Source organism: Pyrus communis, chromosome 16, assembly GCF_963583255.1.
Source record: "Pyrus communis chromosome 16, drPyrComm1.1, whole genome shotgun sequence".
Classification (NCBI taxonomy): Eukaryota; Viridiplantae; Streptophyta; class Magnoliopsida; order Rosales; family Rosaceae; genus Pyrus; species Pyrus communis.
The window spans coordinates 9,015,260-9,036,000 of NC_084818.1; the positions used below are offsets into that span (position 1 = coordinate 9,015,260).

At 37.8% G+C, this 20,741-nt stretch overlaps 2 protein-coding genes across 2 annotated transcripts; one reads left to right on the forward strand and one right to left on the reverse strand.

Annotated features, from left to right (window-relative positions):
• Nucleotides 1-6,252: 6,252 nt before the first annotated feature.
• On the forward strand, nt 6,253-15,905 carry LOC137720049 (endoribonuclease Dicer homolog 1). Its single transcript, XM_068459050.1, has 20 exons — nt 6,253-7,834; nt 7,954-8,067; nt 8,712-8,922; nt 9,048-9,442; nt 9,522-9,753; nt 9,864-10,036; nt 10,157-10,279; nt 10,378-10,538; nt 10,740-10,973; nt 11,062-11,212; nt 11,295-11,477; nt 11,594-11,755; nt 11,834-11,929; nt 12,037-12,668; nt 13,129-13,229; nt 13,322-13,521; nt 13,598-14,509; nt 14,672-14,836; nt 14,954-15,324; nt 15,509-15,905. Exons 1-20 carry the CDS (start codon nt 6,713-6,715, stop codon nt 15,684-15,686), a joined length of 5,916 nt encoding a protein of 1,971 aa, XP_068315151.1. The 5' UTR covers nt 6,253-6,712; the 3' UTR covers nt 15,687-15,905.
• A 521-nt stretch (nt 15,906-16,426) lies between these two features.
• LOC137721244 (soluble inorganic pyrophosphatase 1) lies at nt 16,427-19,085 on the reverse strand. The gene is made up of 9 exons (XM_068460347.1): nt 19,001-19,085; nt 18,366-18,486; nt 18,085-18,113; nt 17,888-17,953; nt 17,675-17,782; nt 17,475-17,540; nt 17,273-17,393; nt 17,084-17,165; nt 16,427-16,959 (listed from the first exon to the last, which is right to left on the reverse strand). The coding sequence occupies exons 2-9, from the start codon at nt 18,478-18,480 to the stop codon at nt 16,917-16,919; spliced, it is 630 nt and encodes a 209-aa protein (XP_068316448.1). The 5' UTR covers nt 18,481-18,486; nt 19,001-19,085; the 3' UTR covers nt 16,427-16,916.
• Between the last annotated feature and the right edge of the window lie 1,656 nt (nt 19,086-20,741).

Genomic DNA, 20,741 nt, shown 5'->3' on the forward strand with positions numbered 1-20,741 from the left:
CTTCAAGCTCCATATAAGTTCACATATACATAAAATATAGCATATTGATAATAAACTTGTAACTGCATAGAGTGCGAGAAAAATTGGAGAGGAAATAGTTATACTTACCACCTTTAATTATGATGTAGCATTATCATTCCACTCAAAGTCTGTCACATATTATACGAATATTTATTTACAAGAATGCCCATTTAGAAATACTTATTTAAAAACATTTTCGCTTAAGAAACTCTTTCACTAAAAGCGCTTTTATTTAGAATACATCGAAATTTTAAGAAAAATACCTCTCTATAATTTCTTATAGAGTCGGTTTTGTAAAGAAAAGTACTTCTCTAGCCACTGGCTGTTTCTCATTTTTCACCATCCAAATTAATATTTACACATAATTAAGAACATTACCATTTGATTCCATGGATGTGATTAATTAATTGGGTCCATATAGATACATGCATATAGGAAAGCATATACATGTGACAAATTTAGGTATAGAAAAATATATGCCCAATTTCAATAATTCTTCACTTAGTAGTTAACTTTGGCATGTAATATGAGGACCTCTTGCGATAGCTGGGTAGATAGCCCACTAAAACCCAGCTACAATTCCTGCTTAATTGGTATCGTATATATATTTTGATGTACAAGCTTGTTAAAGATCATGCGGATCATGAAATGATCAGGTCTGTAGTACGTTAGCAGTAACCATCACGAGGTGGTTCATTGATTGGAGACGAATTCAAAACCCGTATTTCACACGGCATGGAGGTTGAAATGTCTTTGTGAGTCTTCTCAGCCCTCGAAAGGGTTGATTATCGTGGCACTGCCATCCGTTGGTCCCTTTTTAAAAGAAAAAATAAATAGTATGTTAGCAGTGGTCCAATTTATAATGCTACGTACATTGCCACTAAATGCATGTGGATGTCGTAGATCACCACATGCTCAATGTCAAAAATTCAGAGAGGGTTCATCTTTCCACTGCTAATGGATCAAGCGTTATTGTCGTCTCTAATTTGATGATCACCTGCTAGCTAGATCATCATGTATGAAATTTCATCATAAAACGTCTCGATGCAATTAGAAGTAAAACCACTAATATAGATTATGTTTTTAAGTTGTCAAGTTTCGGACATGGGACTTCATACATTCTTCAGCATGTATGGGATCTAGGGTAAGAACTTTTAATCGAAAGTAAGCAGCACTTATAGGGAAGAAGATCAAAATATGGAAGATCACCACCTGCTCCATTTTTTTTTATTAAATTAAAAAAATAAAAAAAATGGACCATGTGGTCACCTTAGTTAGCCTTTCTTTAAAAACACAAACACCTTAAAGGTAGATTTTTGAGTACTAGAATTGCATATAGAAGGGGAAACTCAATTTGTACATCTGCAGGCTGTCACTATTATTTGTGCATGTGGGAACGAAAGCGTGCTCCACATGCAGCAGCAAATTTTGAAAAGTGGGTTAGGAGGAATTGGTGGAAGAGATTTTTTTTTAGTGTTCTGGAGTATTTGGTATTTTAAATGTCTAAACGGTTAGATTTTTATTTAAATATATAAAAATTAAGTTTTATTAGTTAAAATACTTGGGATACCGAATAATAAATAATGTGTACTTATGTTTTCAGCAAAGTCGACTTACTGTTGGGTAGTTCCTTTTCAACTAGAAATTAAACAGAAAGTGGAAACCGAAACCGGAACAGGGTTCCAAATCCACCGACCAAAGTACCCAACTTCTGTTTTTCTTCTCTTTGTACGACTTTTTTGGTATGTTTGCTTGAGTTTTAGCTGAAGATGTTAATGAAACTAGAGGGTGGATCTAATTATTTGATTTGAGATATTTAATAAAATCGTTAGTTTATTTAAATGTAACTTAGAAAAAAAACTTGGATACAAAGGCAGAACGGCCTCTAAACTTGGGTAGGCTCAAACTCAATGCAAATGTTTAACATGCTAATCACTCAATGCAAATGTTTAACATGCTAATCTCGTGATAGAAAAAAGTAGTGCATTTTCATAGTGCTCTGGACGGGTAATAGAAAGAGAAATGGTTAAGTTACTACCGAATCTATTTGATCTAATAGAATATTAAAAATCCAAAAGTGAGCTTTAATATCTCTTCAAACCCAAACCTTAAACATCATTTTGAAATCAAAGACCCGGTTGTAACTCAACCATTCATTTTTCTAATGACAATCAAGATTTGATCCAACGGTTCCTATTCAAATGTGTACGAATACGCGGGTGCACTAGAGAAAATTGGTAATATGTGTGTGATCAAATTTGTTTTCATGTTAGGCCCATTTACCAAAACACTCGGAAAAGGGCTTAGGACGTAGTTCAAGTCTCAAAAGAATATTTTTGGGCCCAGTCCACATAGCTATAAGCCGGTCCATGTGAATAGAGGGCTTTTTTTTTTTTTTTTTTGGGTAAATCATGTGAATTGGGTGAATGGAGAATGCATTGTGTATAGAGTGTACCAAGAACCATGAGGAATGGATCATACTGGTGGCATTATTGAGGATATAATTTTCTTTGTTACAAGGCAACTTTCATGTCCTTTCACTAAAGGGTTGTTTGTGGTTGCTTAAATTTTTTAGAAAGTAGTATTTTAAAAAAGTTGGGGATAAAATTGTGTTTGTAGATAAAAAAAAAAAAAAAGTGTTTTTTCTCTTTAAAATCATGGGTGTAAAACAGCACAAAGCAGAAGCAGCTCTACTCATGCTTATAAAAAAAAAAAAAACATTTTTTATAGGAGGCGGGTGAATAGTATCATTTAATGAAACTTTCATATTGACAATCCTACCTCCGTTTCCTTTTTTTTTTTTTTTTTTTTTGTTAAAAGCCCTTTTTGTCACATCCCGCCCCGGGGCAGTCACTTCCCGAGCCCGCTCCACCACCGTAGCACGATATTGTCCGCTTTGGGCTTACCATTCCCTCACGGATTTGTTTTTGGGAACTCACGAGCAATTTCTCAGTGGGTCACCCATCATGGGATTGCTCTAGCCCCCTTCTCGCTTAACTTCGGAGTTCCTACGGAACCCAAAGCCAATGAGCTCCCAAAAGGCCTCGTGCTAAGTAGGGATGGGAATATACATTTAAGGATCACTCCCCTGGACGATGTGGGAGGTCACACTTTTAGCACTCTAGGTTACCAAACACTTACATGCTTTTTTTACAGCTGTTTACTCGCATAGAACAACATAAGCAATTTTGAAAAAAAAAAAAAGTACAAAAGAATCCCAAACTAGCCCTAGAAGACAATTTACATATTTTCCCTTTCATTGCACACAAAATCTAGTTATGAGTCGTTTAATAACTATTTCATTTTCAATTTTTTTTTCTAAAAATTAAAAACAAAAAAAGTAAATTTTTTTTTGTGTTCTCAAAATTTAAAACTGAAAAACTAAACATTAAAAACGAAAATAGATACCAAACGAGTCCTTAATTAGTTTAGCCTATTCAATCTAGTCGTCCATATCGAACATTGGCTAAAGAATAACTAGTCCACCCACCAAAAATTAAAAAAATAAGAAAACTAGTCCACAACGTTCTTTGTATTTTAATTCCCAGCATTTGAGTCCACAACATTAAAGATAATTAATATATGGAATCACAATAAGATCACAAAAGATGGGGACCAGATATTCTGGAAGGCCACAACCAAAGCATCATCTGTACCATGACCAGTCGCATTTCGGGGCCCCACAACACAAAATCTGATGGAATAAAAATGTTCAACCCGATCTCGCGAATTATTCCCATCTCGTCCACTGTCTCGGATCCAACGGTCAGGAAGTCCCGTCACCGTTGACTTCGTGAGCATCATTGCGGTGGCTTCACCATCCCATGGATAGGGTCCGGATCTCCTGTTCCCAAAATCCCCTCTATCCACATTCTCTCCGCACTGTGGTTGTTACAAGTGTCCCACGACTTCACTACAGCTTAAAAAAAAAAAAAAAAAACGATATTATCTATACAAAGAGGAAGGAAGTGAATTTAGCCTCACAATAGGCTCACAATAATATGGTTCAAATGTGATAATCGAACCTAAGATCTCTCACTTACAAGTGAAAAAAATATCACTAAACTGTAGTACTAAGTGACGATTTTACTACAACTTAACTCTCTATCCTTTGTAAAATAAAATATAAAAGTAAAAACTCAAATGAAAAATAAAATACCCCTACCCAACAAAGCTTCCCTACACACCCATTTCTGTTAAACAATTTTCAACCGAAAGGCTACATGTATCCTAGTCCAAAATTATAGTCTTATAAAAAATTATTTTTGAATGAATAGTGTTAGTTTATATTCATATATCACATACTTATATATCATCTTCAACCGAAAGAGTCAAACATAACTCTCTTAATAATTTATTAGTTTTAAATTTATACTCTAAATTTATTGCTTAATTTAATTAAACTACAATTAAATATCTAGTCATTGAATTGAATTAATTATTGTAAGTGAAGAGCTGATCGCAAAAATACTAAAAGTGAGGCTATATTTAACCAACCTGATGGCAAGTGACATTTTACCACAATGATGAAAATGTGTTGAGTTCTTGCATGATGGTGTAGGTTTGAATCCCGTCGATAATTAATCTAAGATCTAATCTAACAAAATCTATTATTTATCAAAAAAAAAAAAAAAAAAAAAGACAACCAACCTGATCCTCTTTTCGGCCAAATAATAGTCTGTAGCATTCATTAAATTATATAACCCACTAATGAGCGAGCGATCAGTTTTTGAAGAATATTTAGCTTTTGAACCTTTAGCTCAATGGCCCCACCTCTGCCACAAAACTCATTCGCACCACCACCTACACCAAATGAGTGCCACCACCCCAAAACCAGTCATTACTTATTCTTCAAGGCCCAACCAAAACCCTATCGCGGTCGCCGCCGTCACCATGAACACCCAAAATAAGCTATAACTTTATATAGACACCCAATTCTTCGCGGCGAAAGAAATAGATGATGAAAATGATGTTTTGCCGGCGGCAAGGAGGAGTGAAGTGGCCGAGGCCTGAGGGCTTTTCTGGTTTTCTATTTAAATTTTTTTGGTTTTTTAATTTTATTTTCTATATGGGAGTTAAAGAGAAGGGACAGATGTCACCAACTTAGTGTTGTGTTGGCAGTTGAAAATTGGTACAGGAGATCCGAACTCCCCTAGGTCACGGGTATGATTCCACAGTCCACTCAACAGCCGAGTGGTTTAAGTACAAATCCGGTGGGAAAGTAGGTTGTCCGAAATCCCAATGTTGCTATCCAACAATTCGCCACGTTCAAAAGGGTAAGATCGCCAACGAATCAGAACAACATCGAACACCCAAGTGGCGGGGCTGATTGGCGCGTAGGGCCTCATTCTTCCGAACACTGTCATGTAACGTTGCTGTTTGGGTCCATAACATATGTTTTTGTTGAGTTTGGTATGTGAAGAACAATACGTAGAAAATAACTTTTAAATTTACCATGTTTGATAAGGATAGGAAATAAATATGGAATACAGGAATAAGTATTTTTATTTCTTAGTAGGGATAAAATTAAAAAAGAAAAGAAAAGTATGAAGACCGTTATTATGGGCTAATTAGTAATTATATATATATATATATATATATATATATATAATAGAATGATAACGTTAATGGTTTAGAGAGAAAATTTAGTTAAGATCGAACCGTACTAAATGCAAATGCATAATTATTTTCTACCACTAATAAAGCTGCATATGCAATAAATTTTGAAGAGATTTGCAATAAATGATGGAAAAGATGAGAAAAATGCAAATCCTCCATCTGCCAAGGGTTTTGTTATACCTACCTCATTTCACGACATTTATTAATTTTTTCCGTCTCTAATTTATTACATATTATTATCAAGGAATGATTTGGAACCATTACAATATTTTAAATGAGAGAAGTTTCGAACTCAAGACTCATGGGTAAAATTTCAGTATGCAATTCACTAGAATATTGGACTACTTGCGGTAATTTATCAAACATGGAAAAAAAAAAAAAAAGATTTTCCATCTCCAAGCCTCTTTTCTCGTATCAAACACAGCCTAAAAATGTAACATACAACGCTGTCATACTCATATTATCAGACGTAGAATGATAAAACCACATGATAGTGTTTTGGAAAAATGAAAAAAAATCTCTAGAGGGGAAAAAGAGAATTTCCCGATGTTGGAAAAAAGGGTAGAAAAGGAATATCAAAAGTACATATAGGGAAAGTGTCTGAAATTTGCCCTTCTCTCTCACTCTCTCTCTAAAAATCTGAAAGCAGAGAGAGAGAGGAAAGGAATCAAGAGTGAGAGAGCACGGAGGAAGCGTGAGGGTCCGGTCAAAGAAGAAGAAGAAGAGAGATAGAGAGCAGAATAGGCGTAGATAGACCGTGGGAACCTCAGAAAAGAAGAAAAAAAATCCCCACAAAAAAAAAAGGAAGAAAAGTTATGGTCTTTAATTAGGGTTTCTTCATAAAAGGCCGCCATTGTTTCTTCAATCGTTCATTCATTCTGCGTATCCGAACGGTCTATCCACTCCTCTATTACTCTCTCCCTCTAACAATCTTCGCCTTTCGATTTCGATTTAATTGTTGTTGTTGTTGTTTGATTGGATTCAGCTGAATTTTAGATTTTTATACAATATTTTAGTTATCTAGGTTGTTATACATATAGATATAGTCTGAAATATATACTGGGGTTTAGAAATGGAGGAGGCTAGGGTTTCTGGGGACACTGGGAATGGTGCTCCCAGTGAGGAGGCGGTTCGGCCTTCGTACTGGCTGGATGCTTGTGAGGACATACCGTGTGATGTGATTGGTGATTTCGTGGAGTTCTGTGAACCTCCAGTTTGTGGTCCTCCTCTGGTGGCGGCGGTGGCCAATGGCAATGGCTGCAACCAGGAGGGGGATGGGTTGGTTGGCGATTTTTTCGGGGGAATTGATCACATTCTTGACAGTATCAAGAGCGGTGCTGGCCTCCCTGGTACGACTGGTCCGAATTCAGATGTGAATGCCAATGGTGGTACTGGCATTGCTGTTGTTGAGGGTTGCGATAAGATTGAGCCGCCGGTGGTTGTGAATAGGGAGAATGCTGATGACTCGGTTGGACCCAATGTTCGGAGTGGAGGGAGGAGTTTGGAGGCTGATAATGGAGAGAGTAAGGGTGATCGGAATGGTTATCAAAGGTTTGAAAAGAGGAGGGGTAATGGGGTTGTGAGGGAGAGAGATATGGATGGTGAAGAGAGGTTCTCCAAGAGGGTTGCTTTGGATAACGGAAGGAATGCGAGGTATGGTTCAGGCAGAGGGCAATATAACATGAGGGACAAGAGTTTTGGTAGGAAGAGGCCTCGTGATTCCGAGGATATTGATCGGACGGATAGAGATAGAGATAGAGATCGGATTAGGAGAAGAGAGAATTATGGTACTTACAATAGGAGGGAGGTTGGTAGAGATAGGGAGGCAAAGGGTTATTGGGAGAGGGATAAGTTGGGAACGAATGAGCTTGTTTTTCGATTAGGGACTTACGAACCTGATCATAACAAAGAGTGTAGGATAGCTGATATGAAAAACCAGCAGTTCAATGGGAAGGCTGAGAAGAAACCGGAAGAGGTTAAAGAAAAAATTCCTGAGGAACAAGCTAGGAAGTATCAATTGGATGTGCTCGAACAAGCAAAGAAGAGAAATACAATAGCTTTTCTTGAAACAGGTGCCGGAAAGACACTCATTGCTGTGCTTCTCATGCAAAGTGTTTGCAGTGATATGCAGCAAAAGCAGAACAAAAAGATGCTCGCTGTATTTCTCGTTCCTAAAGTTCCCCTTGTTTATCAGGTAATGCGTGTGTAAGTTGAAGTGCTTGTTTTCTGCTTAGAAGTACTTTATGCGGTGTCCATCCATTGCAATTTGCACTTTTTGAGTTTGTGATATGTTTTTGTCTTGTTCATATTCAGCAAGCTGAAGTTATTCGTGAGCGAACTGGTTTCCAAGTGGGTCATTATTGTGGTGAGATGGGCCAAGATTTCTGGGACACCCGAAGATGGCAGCATGAATTCGACACGAAACAGGTAGGTCTTACCGTTTTAGTTGAACATATCCCGTATATTTTGTTACTCGTCTTATGTTCTAAACGCTGTTACTTTCTAATGATATATTTTGGTAAAACTCTGGGTGTCATTTCACTCGCTATTACTTGTTCGACTTCTCTTATGCGTTTATAATGTATATTTGTTTGTTGTGACCTGTACTTGGTGTTGGCGTGCATCATCTAATTTCTGTCCGCATAGTTGTCCCTCTGATGTTTTCTAGTGCACATTAGCATTTGAGTGATAGTATTATAGGGGAAAAGTGAGAGAGTCCAAAAAGTACACTGGCAGTGTACAATAACAAACTTAAGTTTGAAAATACAAGGAAATGAAATCGAGAAAGGAGAAGAGCAAGCAATCTAAAACAAAAAAGGAGAAGAGCAAGAATTTTTCCAGAAGAATAACAAACCCTAAAGTGTAGAATTAATTTCTAAAACTGAATGCTCCGCTCCCTTGAAAAATCCTGTGGGGGTTTAAGCTAAAAGGTTTTGCGTCCGATAGCAATACATTACTGTATCAAGAATAGAAGGTTGACAGGTTACTCCACTCCCATCAATCCTGTAGCTTAGGATGGTTCCTGCTCGGTCCTCGGTTCCTTGATTACAATTTGACATTTTCCCCTGCAGGTTCTGGTAATGACAGCTCAAATTCTGTTGAACATTCTGAGGCACAGCATTATAAAAATGGAAGCAATCAATCTCTTGATTCTGGACGAGTGTCATCACGCTGTGAAGAAACATCCATATTCTTTGGTGATGTCTGAGTTCTATCATACAACCCCAAAGGAGAAGAGACCATCTGTATTTGGGATGACTGCTTCTCCTGTTAATTTAAAAGGTATTTTCTTTTGTCGAGTTATGAAATTACTCAAGATCGTGCTTCTTAAATTCAACTCTTATATTTTCAAGGCGACGTTTTAAATCAAAATATATTGATGATTCTTATGGTTATGTTTCATTCAGGTGTTTCCAGCCAAATAGATTGTGCAATAAAGATTCGTAATCTTGAAAGTAAACTAGATTCCATTGTTTGTACCATAAAGGACCGTAAGGAGCTTGAAAAGCATGTTCCGATGCCTTCCGAAACAGTGGTGCAGTATGATAAAGGAGCTAGCTTATGGTCCCTTCATGAGCAGCTAAAAAAGATGGAAATGGAAGTTGAAGAGGCTGCAAAGTTCAGCTCTAGAAAAAGTAAATGGCAGTTTATGGGAGCCAGAGATGCTGGGGCCAAGGAAGAGCTGCGCCAAGTGTATGGTGTTTCCGAAAGAACAGAAAGTGATGGGGCTGTTAACCTAATTCAAAAGTTGAGGGCTATTAATTATGCGCTCGGTGAACTGGGTCAGTGGTGTGCTTACAAGGTACCATTTAATAATATTTCTGCCTAAGTTAGTTATATGATCATTTATGAAACTTTTGCTCACGTGGTTTCTTTCCCAGGTTGCACAATCTTTCTTGACAGCTTTACAAAATGACGAGAGGGCAAACTACCAGCTTGATGTCAAGTTTCAGGAATCCTACCTGAGCAAAGTTGTAAATCTCTTACAATGTCAGCTATCAGAGGGAGCTGTTTCAGACAAGGAAACAAAAGTAGCAGATTCAGAAAATGGCATTTCTTGTGATGGAAATGACCCTGATGAGATGGAGGAAGGAGAGCTACCTGATAGTCATGGTTAGTCGGGTTGTTTACTTTTTTGAGCATGCTCTTCATCATTCATTCCCCGAGTTAATGAGTTCATTTGATCGACATTTCATGTAAAGTTATCTCTCTCTGCTGTGTAGTTGTCTCTGGCGGGGAGCATGTAGATGTGATAATGGGAGCTGCTGTAGCTGATGGGAAGGTGACTCCAAAAGTGCAGTCACTGGTGAAAGTACTTCTCAAGTATCAGCATACAGAAGATTTTCGTGCAATCATCTTTGTCGAGCGAGTTGTGTCTGCTTTAGTTCTTCCCAAGGTAGTAATTGTTATTAGATATTGTTCTTTTCGAATTAAAGAATGCGTAGATATTATTTGTCTTTTTTTATTATTTCTTGTTTCAATTTCCTCACCCATTAGTGTTCTTCCAAACATGCAGGTCTTCGCAGAACTTCCTTCTTTAGGTTTTATAGAGTGTGCCAGCCTTATCGGCCACAACAATAGTCAGGAAATGAGAAGTTGCCAAATGCAGGACACTATTGCCAAATTCAAGGATGGCCGTGTATGTATAAACGCCATGTTTTTTTACTAAATTGAATGGAAGGCGGTCTTCATGATTCAATCTTCTCCAATCTAAAACTTTCTTTTACTTCTTTGCAGGTGACACTGTTAGTTGCGACTAGTGTTGCCGAGGAAGGACTTGATATCCGGCAGTGCAATGTCGTTATTCGGTTTGACCTTGCAAAAACTGTTTTGGCTTACATTCAGTCCAGGGGTCGTGCTAGAAAACCCGGGTCTGATTACATCTTAATGGTGGAGAGGTACTTAGTTGCTTGGGCTCCATATTTCCATTAATATCAGTAATGGTCACCACTGATTTTTCATATAACAATGGCTAATATTACTTAAACTCATGTGTTTCTTTGTGTGAAAAATTTGTCACATTGTACTTTGATCAGTTCATTATCTTTCGTAGGATAACTGACATCAAACCTTCTCTTCTTCTTTTGGGTGCCCTGTAGAGGAAATCTGGCGCATGAAGCATTCTTAAGGAATGCCAGGAATAGTGAGGAGACTTTACGGAAGGAAGCAATAGAGAGAACTGACCTGAGTCATCTGAAGGATAGTGATAGGTTAATTTCAGTGGATACAACGCCAGGGACAGTGTACCAGGTGGAGTCAACTGGTGCTGTTGTGAGCTTAAACTCTGCTGTTGGACTCATCCATTTCTACTGCTCTCAGCTTCCCAGCGACAGGTTCTTCTTTCGTCAGAGTAATGTTTATTCCATGACATCTATAATTGTATGTCCATGTTACTGATTTTGCTTTAAATTTGTTGTTCAGGTACTCAATTCTTCGTCCTGAGTTTGTTATGGTGAGGCATGAGAAGCAAGGAGGTCACACTGAATATTCATGCAAACTTCAACTCCCTTGTAACGCACAATTTGAGACACTTGAGGGTCCCGTGTCCAGTTCTATGCACCTTGCACAGCAGGCATGCTTTTGTTTTTTACGATTATGATACCTTTGCTTCACATCATCCAAGGATTTGGGCTTATCTTTTCCTTATCGTGCAGGCTGTTTGCTTGGCTGCTTGCAAGAAACTCCATGAGATGGGAGCCTTTACCGACATGCTCTTGCCAGACAAGGGAAGCGGAGAAGAAAAAGAACAGGTTGACCAGAATGATGATGGAGATCCACTTCCTGGAACTGCTAGGCACAGGGAGTTCTATCCCGAAGGTGTAGCTAATATTCTCAAGGTAAGTTCATCCTGCATGTCATATGCTTTAGCTTATCTCTGCTGATCTTTGGTTGAAGGTTCCTGCTTTTTACATATATGTGTTACAGTACTCGTTGTTTACTCTCTGGCATTCAGGGAGAATGGATCTTATCCGGAAGAGATTTGGGCCGTGACTCGGAATTGATTCATGTTTACATGTATGGCGTGAAATGTGTAAACTCTGGCTCTTCAAAAGATCCTTTCTTGAATCAAGTTTCAGATTTCGCAGTTCTAGTAGGAAATGAACTGGATGCAGAGGTACCTTATTTCCATTTTGGGCGTGATGACATCTATTTTTCATTCCCTGTTCTTTGCTAACTGGTTTTCTGTTAATAGGTGTTATCGATGTCGATGGATCTATTTATCGCTCGAACCATGACTACAAAGGCATCCCTTGTCTTCAGGGGTTCAATATATATCACTGAAAGTCAGGTTGATAGTCTCTTACCCCACTTGAATGTGATAAATTTTATTACGGTTTTACTGTTTAGATTTTTGGCTACAGATTTTTAAACAAATTTTCAATTTCTTGTGTACAGTTGGCGTCCCTTAAAAGTTTTCATGTAAGATTGATGAGTATTGTACTGGACGTGGATGTCAAACCTTCCACTACTCCTTGGGATCCTGCAAAGGCTTATTTATTTGTCCCTGTGGTTAGCGATAAGTGTGTGGATCCTATGAAAGAAATAGATTGGGATCTGGTTGAAAATATAAATGGTGCAGAGGCTTGGAATAATCCCCTTCAAAGAGCTCGACCTGATGTTTCCCTTGGCACAAGTGAGCGTACGCTAGGTGGAGACAGAAGGGAGTATGGTTTCGCGAAATTGCGTCATGGCATGGCTTTTGGACAAAAATCCCATCCAACCTATGGTATCAGAGGAGCTGTGGCACAGTTTGATGTTGTTAAAGCTTCCGGATTGATGCCTGATCGGGATGCCCTAGAGATTAGAAAGCTGGTAGATTTGCCCAAAGACAAGTTATTTATGGCTGATCCTACATGTGTCAGTGTCGAAGGCTTGGTCGGGAGGATTGTGACAGCTGCTCACTCAGGGAAGAGGTTTTATGTGGATTCAATATGCTATGATATGACGGCAGAAAACTCTTTCCCCCGGAAAGAAGGCTACCTTGGCCCTGTGGAGTACAGCTCATATGCTGATTATTACAAGCAAAAGTATGATACACTTTTCCATTCTAGATTCTGATGTTTTTTTAGTTATTTTATTATGCCTTTCTAGATTTATTCTCCTAAACCTAGAAACTAGTCGATTCTTAATGGACGGCTACAATGCACCCGAGATTATGTGCTTGAAGAAGAGGAAAGCTAAAGGTGGTGCTTGGTTCCTGAGTAGCATTTTGTTTTTAGAATTGTTAGAAAGTGAATGAAAACATTTTCATTTGCACTTGTCGGGGTAATGAAAATTTTATTCAAGTAACGGACCAAACACCACCTAGTTTTAATCTGGAAGGAAGTAGTTAACTATTGTCAGGTGGAAAATTTTGATTCATCAATGAAATGTTCCAATAAATTTTCCAGTGCCAATAGTTGCGAACCCTTTACAGATTGGAGAAGCTTTCTTCTTTCTTCTTGCACAGTGAAGGGTGCATTTGGCTATTTGATCTTTTTTATATAGGTATGGAGTTGAGTTGGTCTATAAGCAACAACCTTTAATAAGAGGACGCGGTGTCTCGTATTGCAAGAATCTCCTGTCTCCGCGATTTGAACATACGGAAGGTATGCTCTATTCTTTACCCTTAAATTAATTTACATTTCACCCTTTTTATTTATTTATTATTATTTTTTGAGCTAATGGAGCTTTTATGCAGAACAAGATGGTGAATCTGAAGAAACTCTTGACAAAACGTACTATGTTTTCCTCCCTCCCGAGCTTTGTTTAGTACACCCATTGCCCGGATCACTTGTCCGTGGTGCCCAGAGACTACCCTCAATAATGAGAAGGGTTGAAAGCATGCTGCTTGCAGTCGAACTTAAAGATATGATAAACTATTCTGTCCCTGCTTCAAAGGTATTTTATCATCTCAAGTGCTTATTCTAAGTGGCTATTAACTACTTGATTAATGTGTGTTGCCTGCTATCTACAGATCCTGGAAGCCCTGACAGCCGCTTCATGCCAGGAGACATTTTGCTACGAAAGAGCAGAACTTCTGGGTGATGCTTACCTGAAATGGGTTGTTAGTCGATTTCTCTTTCTTAAATACCCTCAGAAACACGAGGGTCAGCTTACTAGGATGAGGCAACAAATGGTTAGCAACATGGTTTTATACCAGTATGCATTGAAAAAAGGACTTCAGTCATATATCCAATCAGATCGCTTTTCTCCATCTCGGTGGGCTGCTCCTGGGGTGTTACCTGTCTTTGATGAGTATACAAACGATGGAGAATCATCCTTGTTTGACGAGGAGGAAAACCCTGTAGGGCAAATGGATCGTCCTGGTGATATATATGAGGATGATGAGCTGGAGGATGGGGAGCTTGAAGGTGACTCGAGTTCTTATAGAGTCCTTTCTAGCAAGACACTTGCAGATGTTGTCGAAGCACTTATTGGAGTTTATTATGTTGAAGGTGGGAAAAATGCTGCTAACCATCTCATGAAGTGGATTGGAATTGAGATAGAGCTTGACCCCAATGGGCTAGAGTGCATACCGAAGCCATCTAGCGTTCCAGAGAGTGTACTTAGGAGTGTCAACTTTGATGCCTTAGAAGGTGCTCTGAATTTTAAATTTAGTGATAGGGGCTTTTTGGTAGAAGCCATTAGTCATGCTTCTCGACCATCTGCTGGAGTATCCTGCTATCAGCGGCTGGAGTTTGTTGGTGATGCCGTCTTAGATCATCTCATTACCAGGCACTTGTTCTTCACGTACACAAATCTACCTCCAGGCAGGTTGACTGATCTGCGAGCTGCTGCTGTTAACAATGAAAACTTTGCACGTGTTGCTGTGAAACATAATCTCCATGTGCACCTTAGGCATGGGTCGACTGCCCTTGAAAAACAGGTACTCAAGTCTCTTTCTTACACTTAAAAACTTTGGATTCTCATACTTGAATGGTGAGCTGATGGTCTGCCATAATTCTCTTATTTTGTTTACGGATTAGGCAGGTTATCTGCGAGCACAGAGACTAGATCCTAATTTAGTGTTTTTGGATTCTGTTTACAGATTCATGACTTTGTGAAGGAAGTCGGAAATGAATTATCAAAGCCAGGGTTCAACTCCTTTGGTTTGGGAGATTGCAAAGCTCCAAAGGTTCTGGGTGACATTTTTGAATCTATTGCTGGTGCCGTATTTCTTGACAGTGGACGTGATACCGGAGCTGTTTGGAAGGTAGATCTCTGTCAAGGCACATAGCTAATCTGCATTTTCACTTTTTGATGTTCTTTTGGTGATGAGTTTGGGAAAGTAATCCATGAATTTCTGGTCTTTCCATCTCTGTGGTCATAGGTCTTTCAACCTCTGCTGCAACCAATGGTTACTCCAGAGACACTGCCAATGCATCCGGTGCGTGAGCTGCAAGAAAGATGCCAGCAACTGGCTGAAGGCTTGGAATACAAAGCCACTCGAAGTGGAAATGTGGCTACAGTCGAAGTCTTCATTGATGGCATCCAGATGGCAATTGCTCAGAATCCGCAAAAGAAGATGGCACAGAAACTGGCTGCTAGGAATGCACTTGCTGTTTTGAAAGACAAGGAAACAGCTGAAGCAAAAGAGAAGGAGGAGAATGGGAAGAAGAAGAAGAATGGTAGCCAAACATTTACTCGACAAACTTTGAATGACATATGCTTGCGGAAAAATTGGCCCATGCCGTTTTACCGGTAAGAAATTTTGAACACATCATTAACACTTACTATCACTAGAGAGGAAGTATGTGGAATTAAACATAAGTTTGGAAGTCATAGTTTTGTAGGGATTCGAGATAAAAATTTCTAGCTCGTGCTACGTTTTAAATTTAGTTGGTTTTCGACTGTTTCAAAACGTATGATATGTTTGCATGTTTAGGTGTGTGAATGAGGGTGGCCCTGCACATGCAAAGAAGTTCACATTTGCGGTACGTGTGAATACCTCGGACAGGGGGTGGACAGACGAATGTGTCGGGGAGCCTATGCCCAGTGTTAAGAAGGCCAAGGACTCGGCAGCAGTTCTTCTCTTGGAACTTTTAAATAAGTTATACTCGTGATGGCACGACGGATGCTGGTGTTTGCAACTCTATTTTTCTGGTTGTGAATGCCTCGGCATTGCTATTTACCAACTTAGACCTGAAGTGACGTTAAGTGTTTAAAATGTACTGCTTTAACGAATTGAATACAAGTAGACAATGAAAGCAGGGAATTTGTTTGAACAATGTTTCGTTTAGCTGGTTGCAACTTGGGTCCAAAATATAATGTGGTTTTACCTATTCAAACTCACGAATATATGCAAATGACCATTTGGTTTAGTAACACTCAGTTTCTAATATATCGGGATTAAGTCACAAGTTCTAGTCTCATGAACGAACAATTTAAAAATTTAACTTCTCACACAAGCAATAAGATGGAAGAGAGAAGTAGACAGGTTGCCATAATTTCAAATGTGGCGATGGCTTTTTTATGAGATGAAAAATAGTAGAGAGATTTCTATGCATCTCGTAACCGGTGGCCTTCTAATTAGTAGCAGCATTTCCCTTTGTAATTACGTACCTTGTACTTTCTCCCTTTCTCTTTTATATTCTTCGTTAGTTTGTGATCCTTCACAGTTATTCTTGCAAAATATTAACCAAATCGAAAAAACAGTTTTCAATTTGATTTATATTTTGTAGATGGGATTTTTAAAGAGTGACCTAAAAGACGAGTAGTTCCTTTCATCAAACCTAATTGTAGAATGGGAACAGCCACTTTGTACTATGGTCTAGTAGTGTGCCTCTTCACTTGAAGTGAATTTTCATGAAAGTTGTACTGCCTCTCTCAATGTCCAAATTGAAAACAAATCATCATTTTAATTTAGGATTGGAACACATCCTCCATCCCAGCTGGATAAAAATAAATAAGCAAATTAATGAAGGAAATTCGTTATAATTGTTTAGACAAATTCTAAATCGAAGAATTTTTGAAGATAGGTAATCTTTTCCATTTTAAAGTCCAAGGACGCAGAGAGCAAGAGTCAAAATCTTGTCGTGAATACAGGGGCGAGATGCTCTACCAGTGAAGCAAGAAGATCCGAACCAGAAGATGATACTGCTTTCAAACGGTGAAACCGCACGTAATGGAAATGGAAACGACATTCTCTAGTGACTTCCTCTTAACTTTACTAATCAACCAAACAATCACCAATCGAATCCAGAACAGAAATAGTAAAACTGGGGAAGTTCTGCATGAAATCTTCCTTCTGCCATTGATAAAAATGACTTATTTGTAATTAGTGGTTTGTATGTTTACCGCCTTAAGGTGTGCATTATGTACTCAGCATAAAGATCCCTGCACCAAAACATACAAGTCAGACACTGCATCAGGTTTTTTATCTCTTTCTTAAGCAACAAGAAACATTAGAGCTTCGATCGCCATGTCTCGGAAGCTTGTGGATCCTAAAGATAAAACTTACATTGAGTACTGGATAGCTTCAAGAGCAGTGCTAGCGGGCAAGAAGGCGTTTACTGCAACCTCTTTGTTCTCATTCTTCTTGTCTGTGCAGTATGTTAAGAAAAATGGTGCAGCATTGTAATTCCATTGAAGTCTTAAAATCTAAAGCGATGCATTAAGTTTTAAAGTATGAATGTGAACTGAAGGATACAGTCTTCAAAGAAGCGACGAATCTCAGAAAGGCGATGAGGGGGGAGGTCATCGAGTGCAGTGTAATGTGTGTACTCTGGATCATCGGCGCAGACTGCGATGATCTTATCATCTTTCTCTCCCTGGATTAAAAACATGAATCAGTAATTGTGAAAGTTCATGCACAAAACTGAACAGTTATAGAAAGATGGTAGAGGCTCAACCTGATCAATCATGGGCATCACTCCAATGGCTCTGGCTCGCAGAAAGCAACCCGGAAGCACAGGTTCCTGTTTTAATTCATTTATTTAAATAAATACTCATCAATACTTCATGAATTATACTCATTATTTTGTTATGTTCGAATGGATTTGATTAACGAAAATTTCTTCAAAAAGATGACTTGTGAAAATCTGAAAACCACCTGCATGAGGACTAAAACATCCAGTGGATCATTGTCTTCACACAAGGTGCGAGGGATGAAGCCGTAATTGTGAGGATACACCACCGACGAGTATAAAATCCGATCAACCTGAGAGTTTATGCAAAACATTTAAGGACAATCTGAACTTAGATACTTGAGATATGAAGAAACTAATTCTCAAGGTAATTCAGAGCTGTGAATTTTTTTTCATACCTTAATCATTCCTGTCTTCTTGTCAAGTTCATATTTGACTTTGCTTCCCTTTGTTATCTCGATAACCTGAACCAATCCAACAAACAATTCAATTAATTTGCAACTTTATTGACAACATTATGATTTCCTGCAGTCACTTGTTTTGGCTCAACGGAAACTAATGTTGGTTATTTGATAAAGAAGGAGCAGATACATACAACGTTGAAAATATCGGGTGCACTAGGTCCTGCAAACAAAGATTTCGCAACATGATCAGTTTCTTCCAAAAAAGAACCGAAAAGAAAGAATAAAAGAAAAGGGCTAGTGATTTTAACGCTCATTCTTTAGCCTCCTGCACTCCATCCGTGAGTGTGGGACAAATAGTAAAATATTCAGTTTAGAGTGCAGAGGGCTGAAAAAGGCGCGTTAAAATCGCTACCCAAAAAGAAAGGTATAAGCAAAAGCTAGAGAGATCTAGTAAGTGTGAAACTGTAGGTACCAATTTCAAGATCATGCCAAGGATGTGCAGCAACTGATCTTCTTGACAGAGATGAAAGGATCCTCTCATTCAATTTGGGAGCTTTTTGAGTTCTAGTTTCTTCTCCTCCAGACATCTCTAACTATATGCAGGTAAAAAGTAAAAGGGTAAAACATCACATTGCAGCTATTAGTAGAAAAAAAAAACATTCAAACAACAAATAGGATATTGATGAGTGAACCATCAACACACTCGAATAAATCATGGCCTGGGAAACCAAAATTACCAATCCAAATGTTGAGCTAATATAACAGGATGACTAGGAGATTTGAGGTACCGTAAATGTTACAGGATTACACATGGTGATTAAAGATCAACAAGCCCATTTAAATCCCTATATCCAAATCCCTCATAATTCATACATTTTGGACATTGCAATTTATAGCACCGTTGATTAGTCAAAGACACGTTTTTACTGTGAAAAATGGGATGAACAAGAACAACCCGATAAAAGACAAGATCGTTAATTACAAGATTAGGAAGCCTAAACAAAGATCTAAAGCAAAACTAAGACAAAGGTTTTGATAATAATCATGGTTTATATATGATAAAACATAATACAGAGTCATGAACTGAAGCAAAAATATAATAAACACCTTGAAAGTGCAAAAAGGGCAGTTGGGGAACTTTGTTGATGCAGAAACTTGAAACTAAGAAAAGGAGGATTGAAGAGCAAATGTGCTTATAAGGCTGGAGTGATTGGATGAACATAAAATATTTATATATTAGGTGGAAAGGAGGAGAGAAGGAAGAGGCTGGTCAAAACGTTTGAGGGATTATTGCCTCGTGTCTACCTACGAGACAATGTAGCTACCTGAAGACCCAACCCTTCCGTTGAACCTTCGAAGTTGGTTAATCTTTTACTCTGATTATTTGTTTTTGTTTTCGTTTTTTTGTTTGTTTTTGTTTTATGTTAAATATGAAAAAGGATTCAGAAAATGAAATGAAAATGTGTTTATTGCTTCAACATACAAGGGTCTGAACTCGTTGTAATGAATATTATTTACCCTGCATTAATTTGAGATCGTGTTTTGCCCTTTTACTATGGTGTGAGTTCGAATTTCGTCGACTCTTTAATCTAACAAATCTATTGTTTGACAAAAAAAAGAAAAATCGAGATCGTGTTTAATTTTTTTACTTTTCTATGTTAGTTGTTAAATAGGAGTGACCGCAATTAAAGATAAAATGAGAGAACATCAATTAAGGTGGTTTAGATATGTGAGTTTGAGATCGTGTTTTTCCCTTTACTATGGTATGAGTTCGAATTTCGTCGACTCTTTAATCTAACAAATCTATCGTTTGACAAAAAAAAGAAAAATCGATATCGTGTTTAATTTTTTACTTTTCTATGTTAGTTGTTAAATAGAAGTGACCGCAATTAAAGATAAAATGAGAGAAAATCAATTAAGCTGGTTTAGATATGTGAAACAATTACCTATGAATGCTATGGTTATAAAATGCGATTATGAGACAGGTTCTAGGAAAAAAGGGTAAAGAAAAACCAAGAAAGACTTGGAAAGACATTTTGAAAAAAAAAAAACACGGAGTACTAAGAGCTAACAGAAGACTAGGCACAAAATTGAGGGCAGTGACGTTCTAAGACTCATTTAACCGACTCCACTTAATGAAATAAAGCTTTGTTGTTGTAGCTCAGTTAGTTAGCATTATTTTTGCAATCAAATTTGAGAGAAATGTGTATGTGTGTGTGTGTGTGTGTGTGTGTATCATCCGATCATGTGCCTCCTCTCAATCTTTCCTTGTGCAAAACCTTATATTAAGCTTGTTAGTATAAATGAGTAAAAGACTATTAACACAATACGTGAAAAAAGAACAATAAAGAGAGATTTGAGAATGAGAAAAAAGCAACGGATCAAGACATTACACCAAACGTAGATGAAGTGGTGAAAACTATTTTGATTTGTCTCAAAACAAAACACAAATTTTTTAAAATGCCTCCTTTTAGTTGAATATCTCCGACCCTTCTCGAGATCATACGTTTGAACTCCTCTTTTACCCAAAAAGTTATTCTTATTATAACAAATTAGCAGAGAGCACACACTTTGTGTGTGTAAACAATTTCTCTTAATAAGTGTATATATTTTTTTTAGGGAATTGTTATTAGCACAAGGGTAAAATTGGAAAAATATGATTGTCATTATCTAAAAAAAAGAGGGTAAAATAGAGAAAATAGGGATATGATTGTCATTTTGTCAAAAAGTACAAAATTACTATTTTACCCTCATTTTGTCAATAGTGTGTATCAAAAGTGAGAGCAAAATAGAAAAAACAAGAGAAAAAAAAATTGACAAAGAGAGTTTTCTTGATAATAGTATAGAT

Excerpts from the sequence above, each read along its gene's own strand:
- LOC137720049 (XM_068459050.1), top strand. The coding sequence starts at position 6,713 with ATGGAGGAGGCTAGGGTTTCTGGGGACACTGGGAATGGTGCTCCCAGT. Across the intron at positions 8,068-8,711 it reads ATGAATTCGACACGAAACAG|GTTCTGGTAATGACAGCTCA; the intron begins GTAGGTCTTACC and ends TTTCCCCTGCAG. Across the intron at positions 12,669-13,128 it reads GCTGATTATTACAAGCAAAA|GTATGGAGTTGAGTTGGTCT; the intron begins GTATGATACACT and ends TTTTTTATATAG.
- LOC137721244 (XM_068460347.1), bottom strand. The coding sequence starts at position 18,480 with ATGTCTGGAGGAGAAGAAACTAGAACTCAAAAAGCTCCCAAATTGAAT. Across the intron at positions 18,114-18,365 it reads TTGGCATGATCTTGAAATTG|GACCTAGTGCACCCGATATT; the intron begins GTACCTACAGTT and ends CTTTGTTTGCAG. Across the intron at positions 17,541-17,674 it reads ATGTTTTAGTCCTCATGCAG|GAACCTGTGCTTCCGGGTTG; the intron begins GTGGTTTTCAGA and ends GAATTAAAACAG.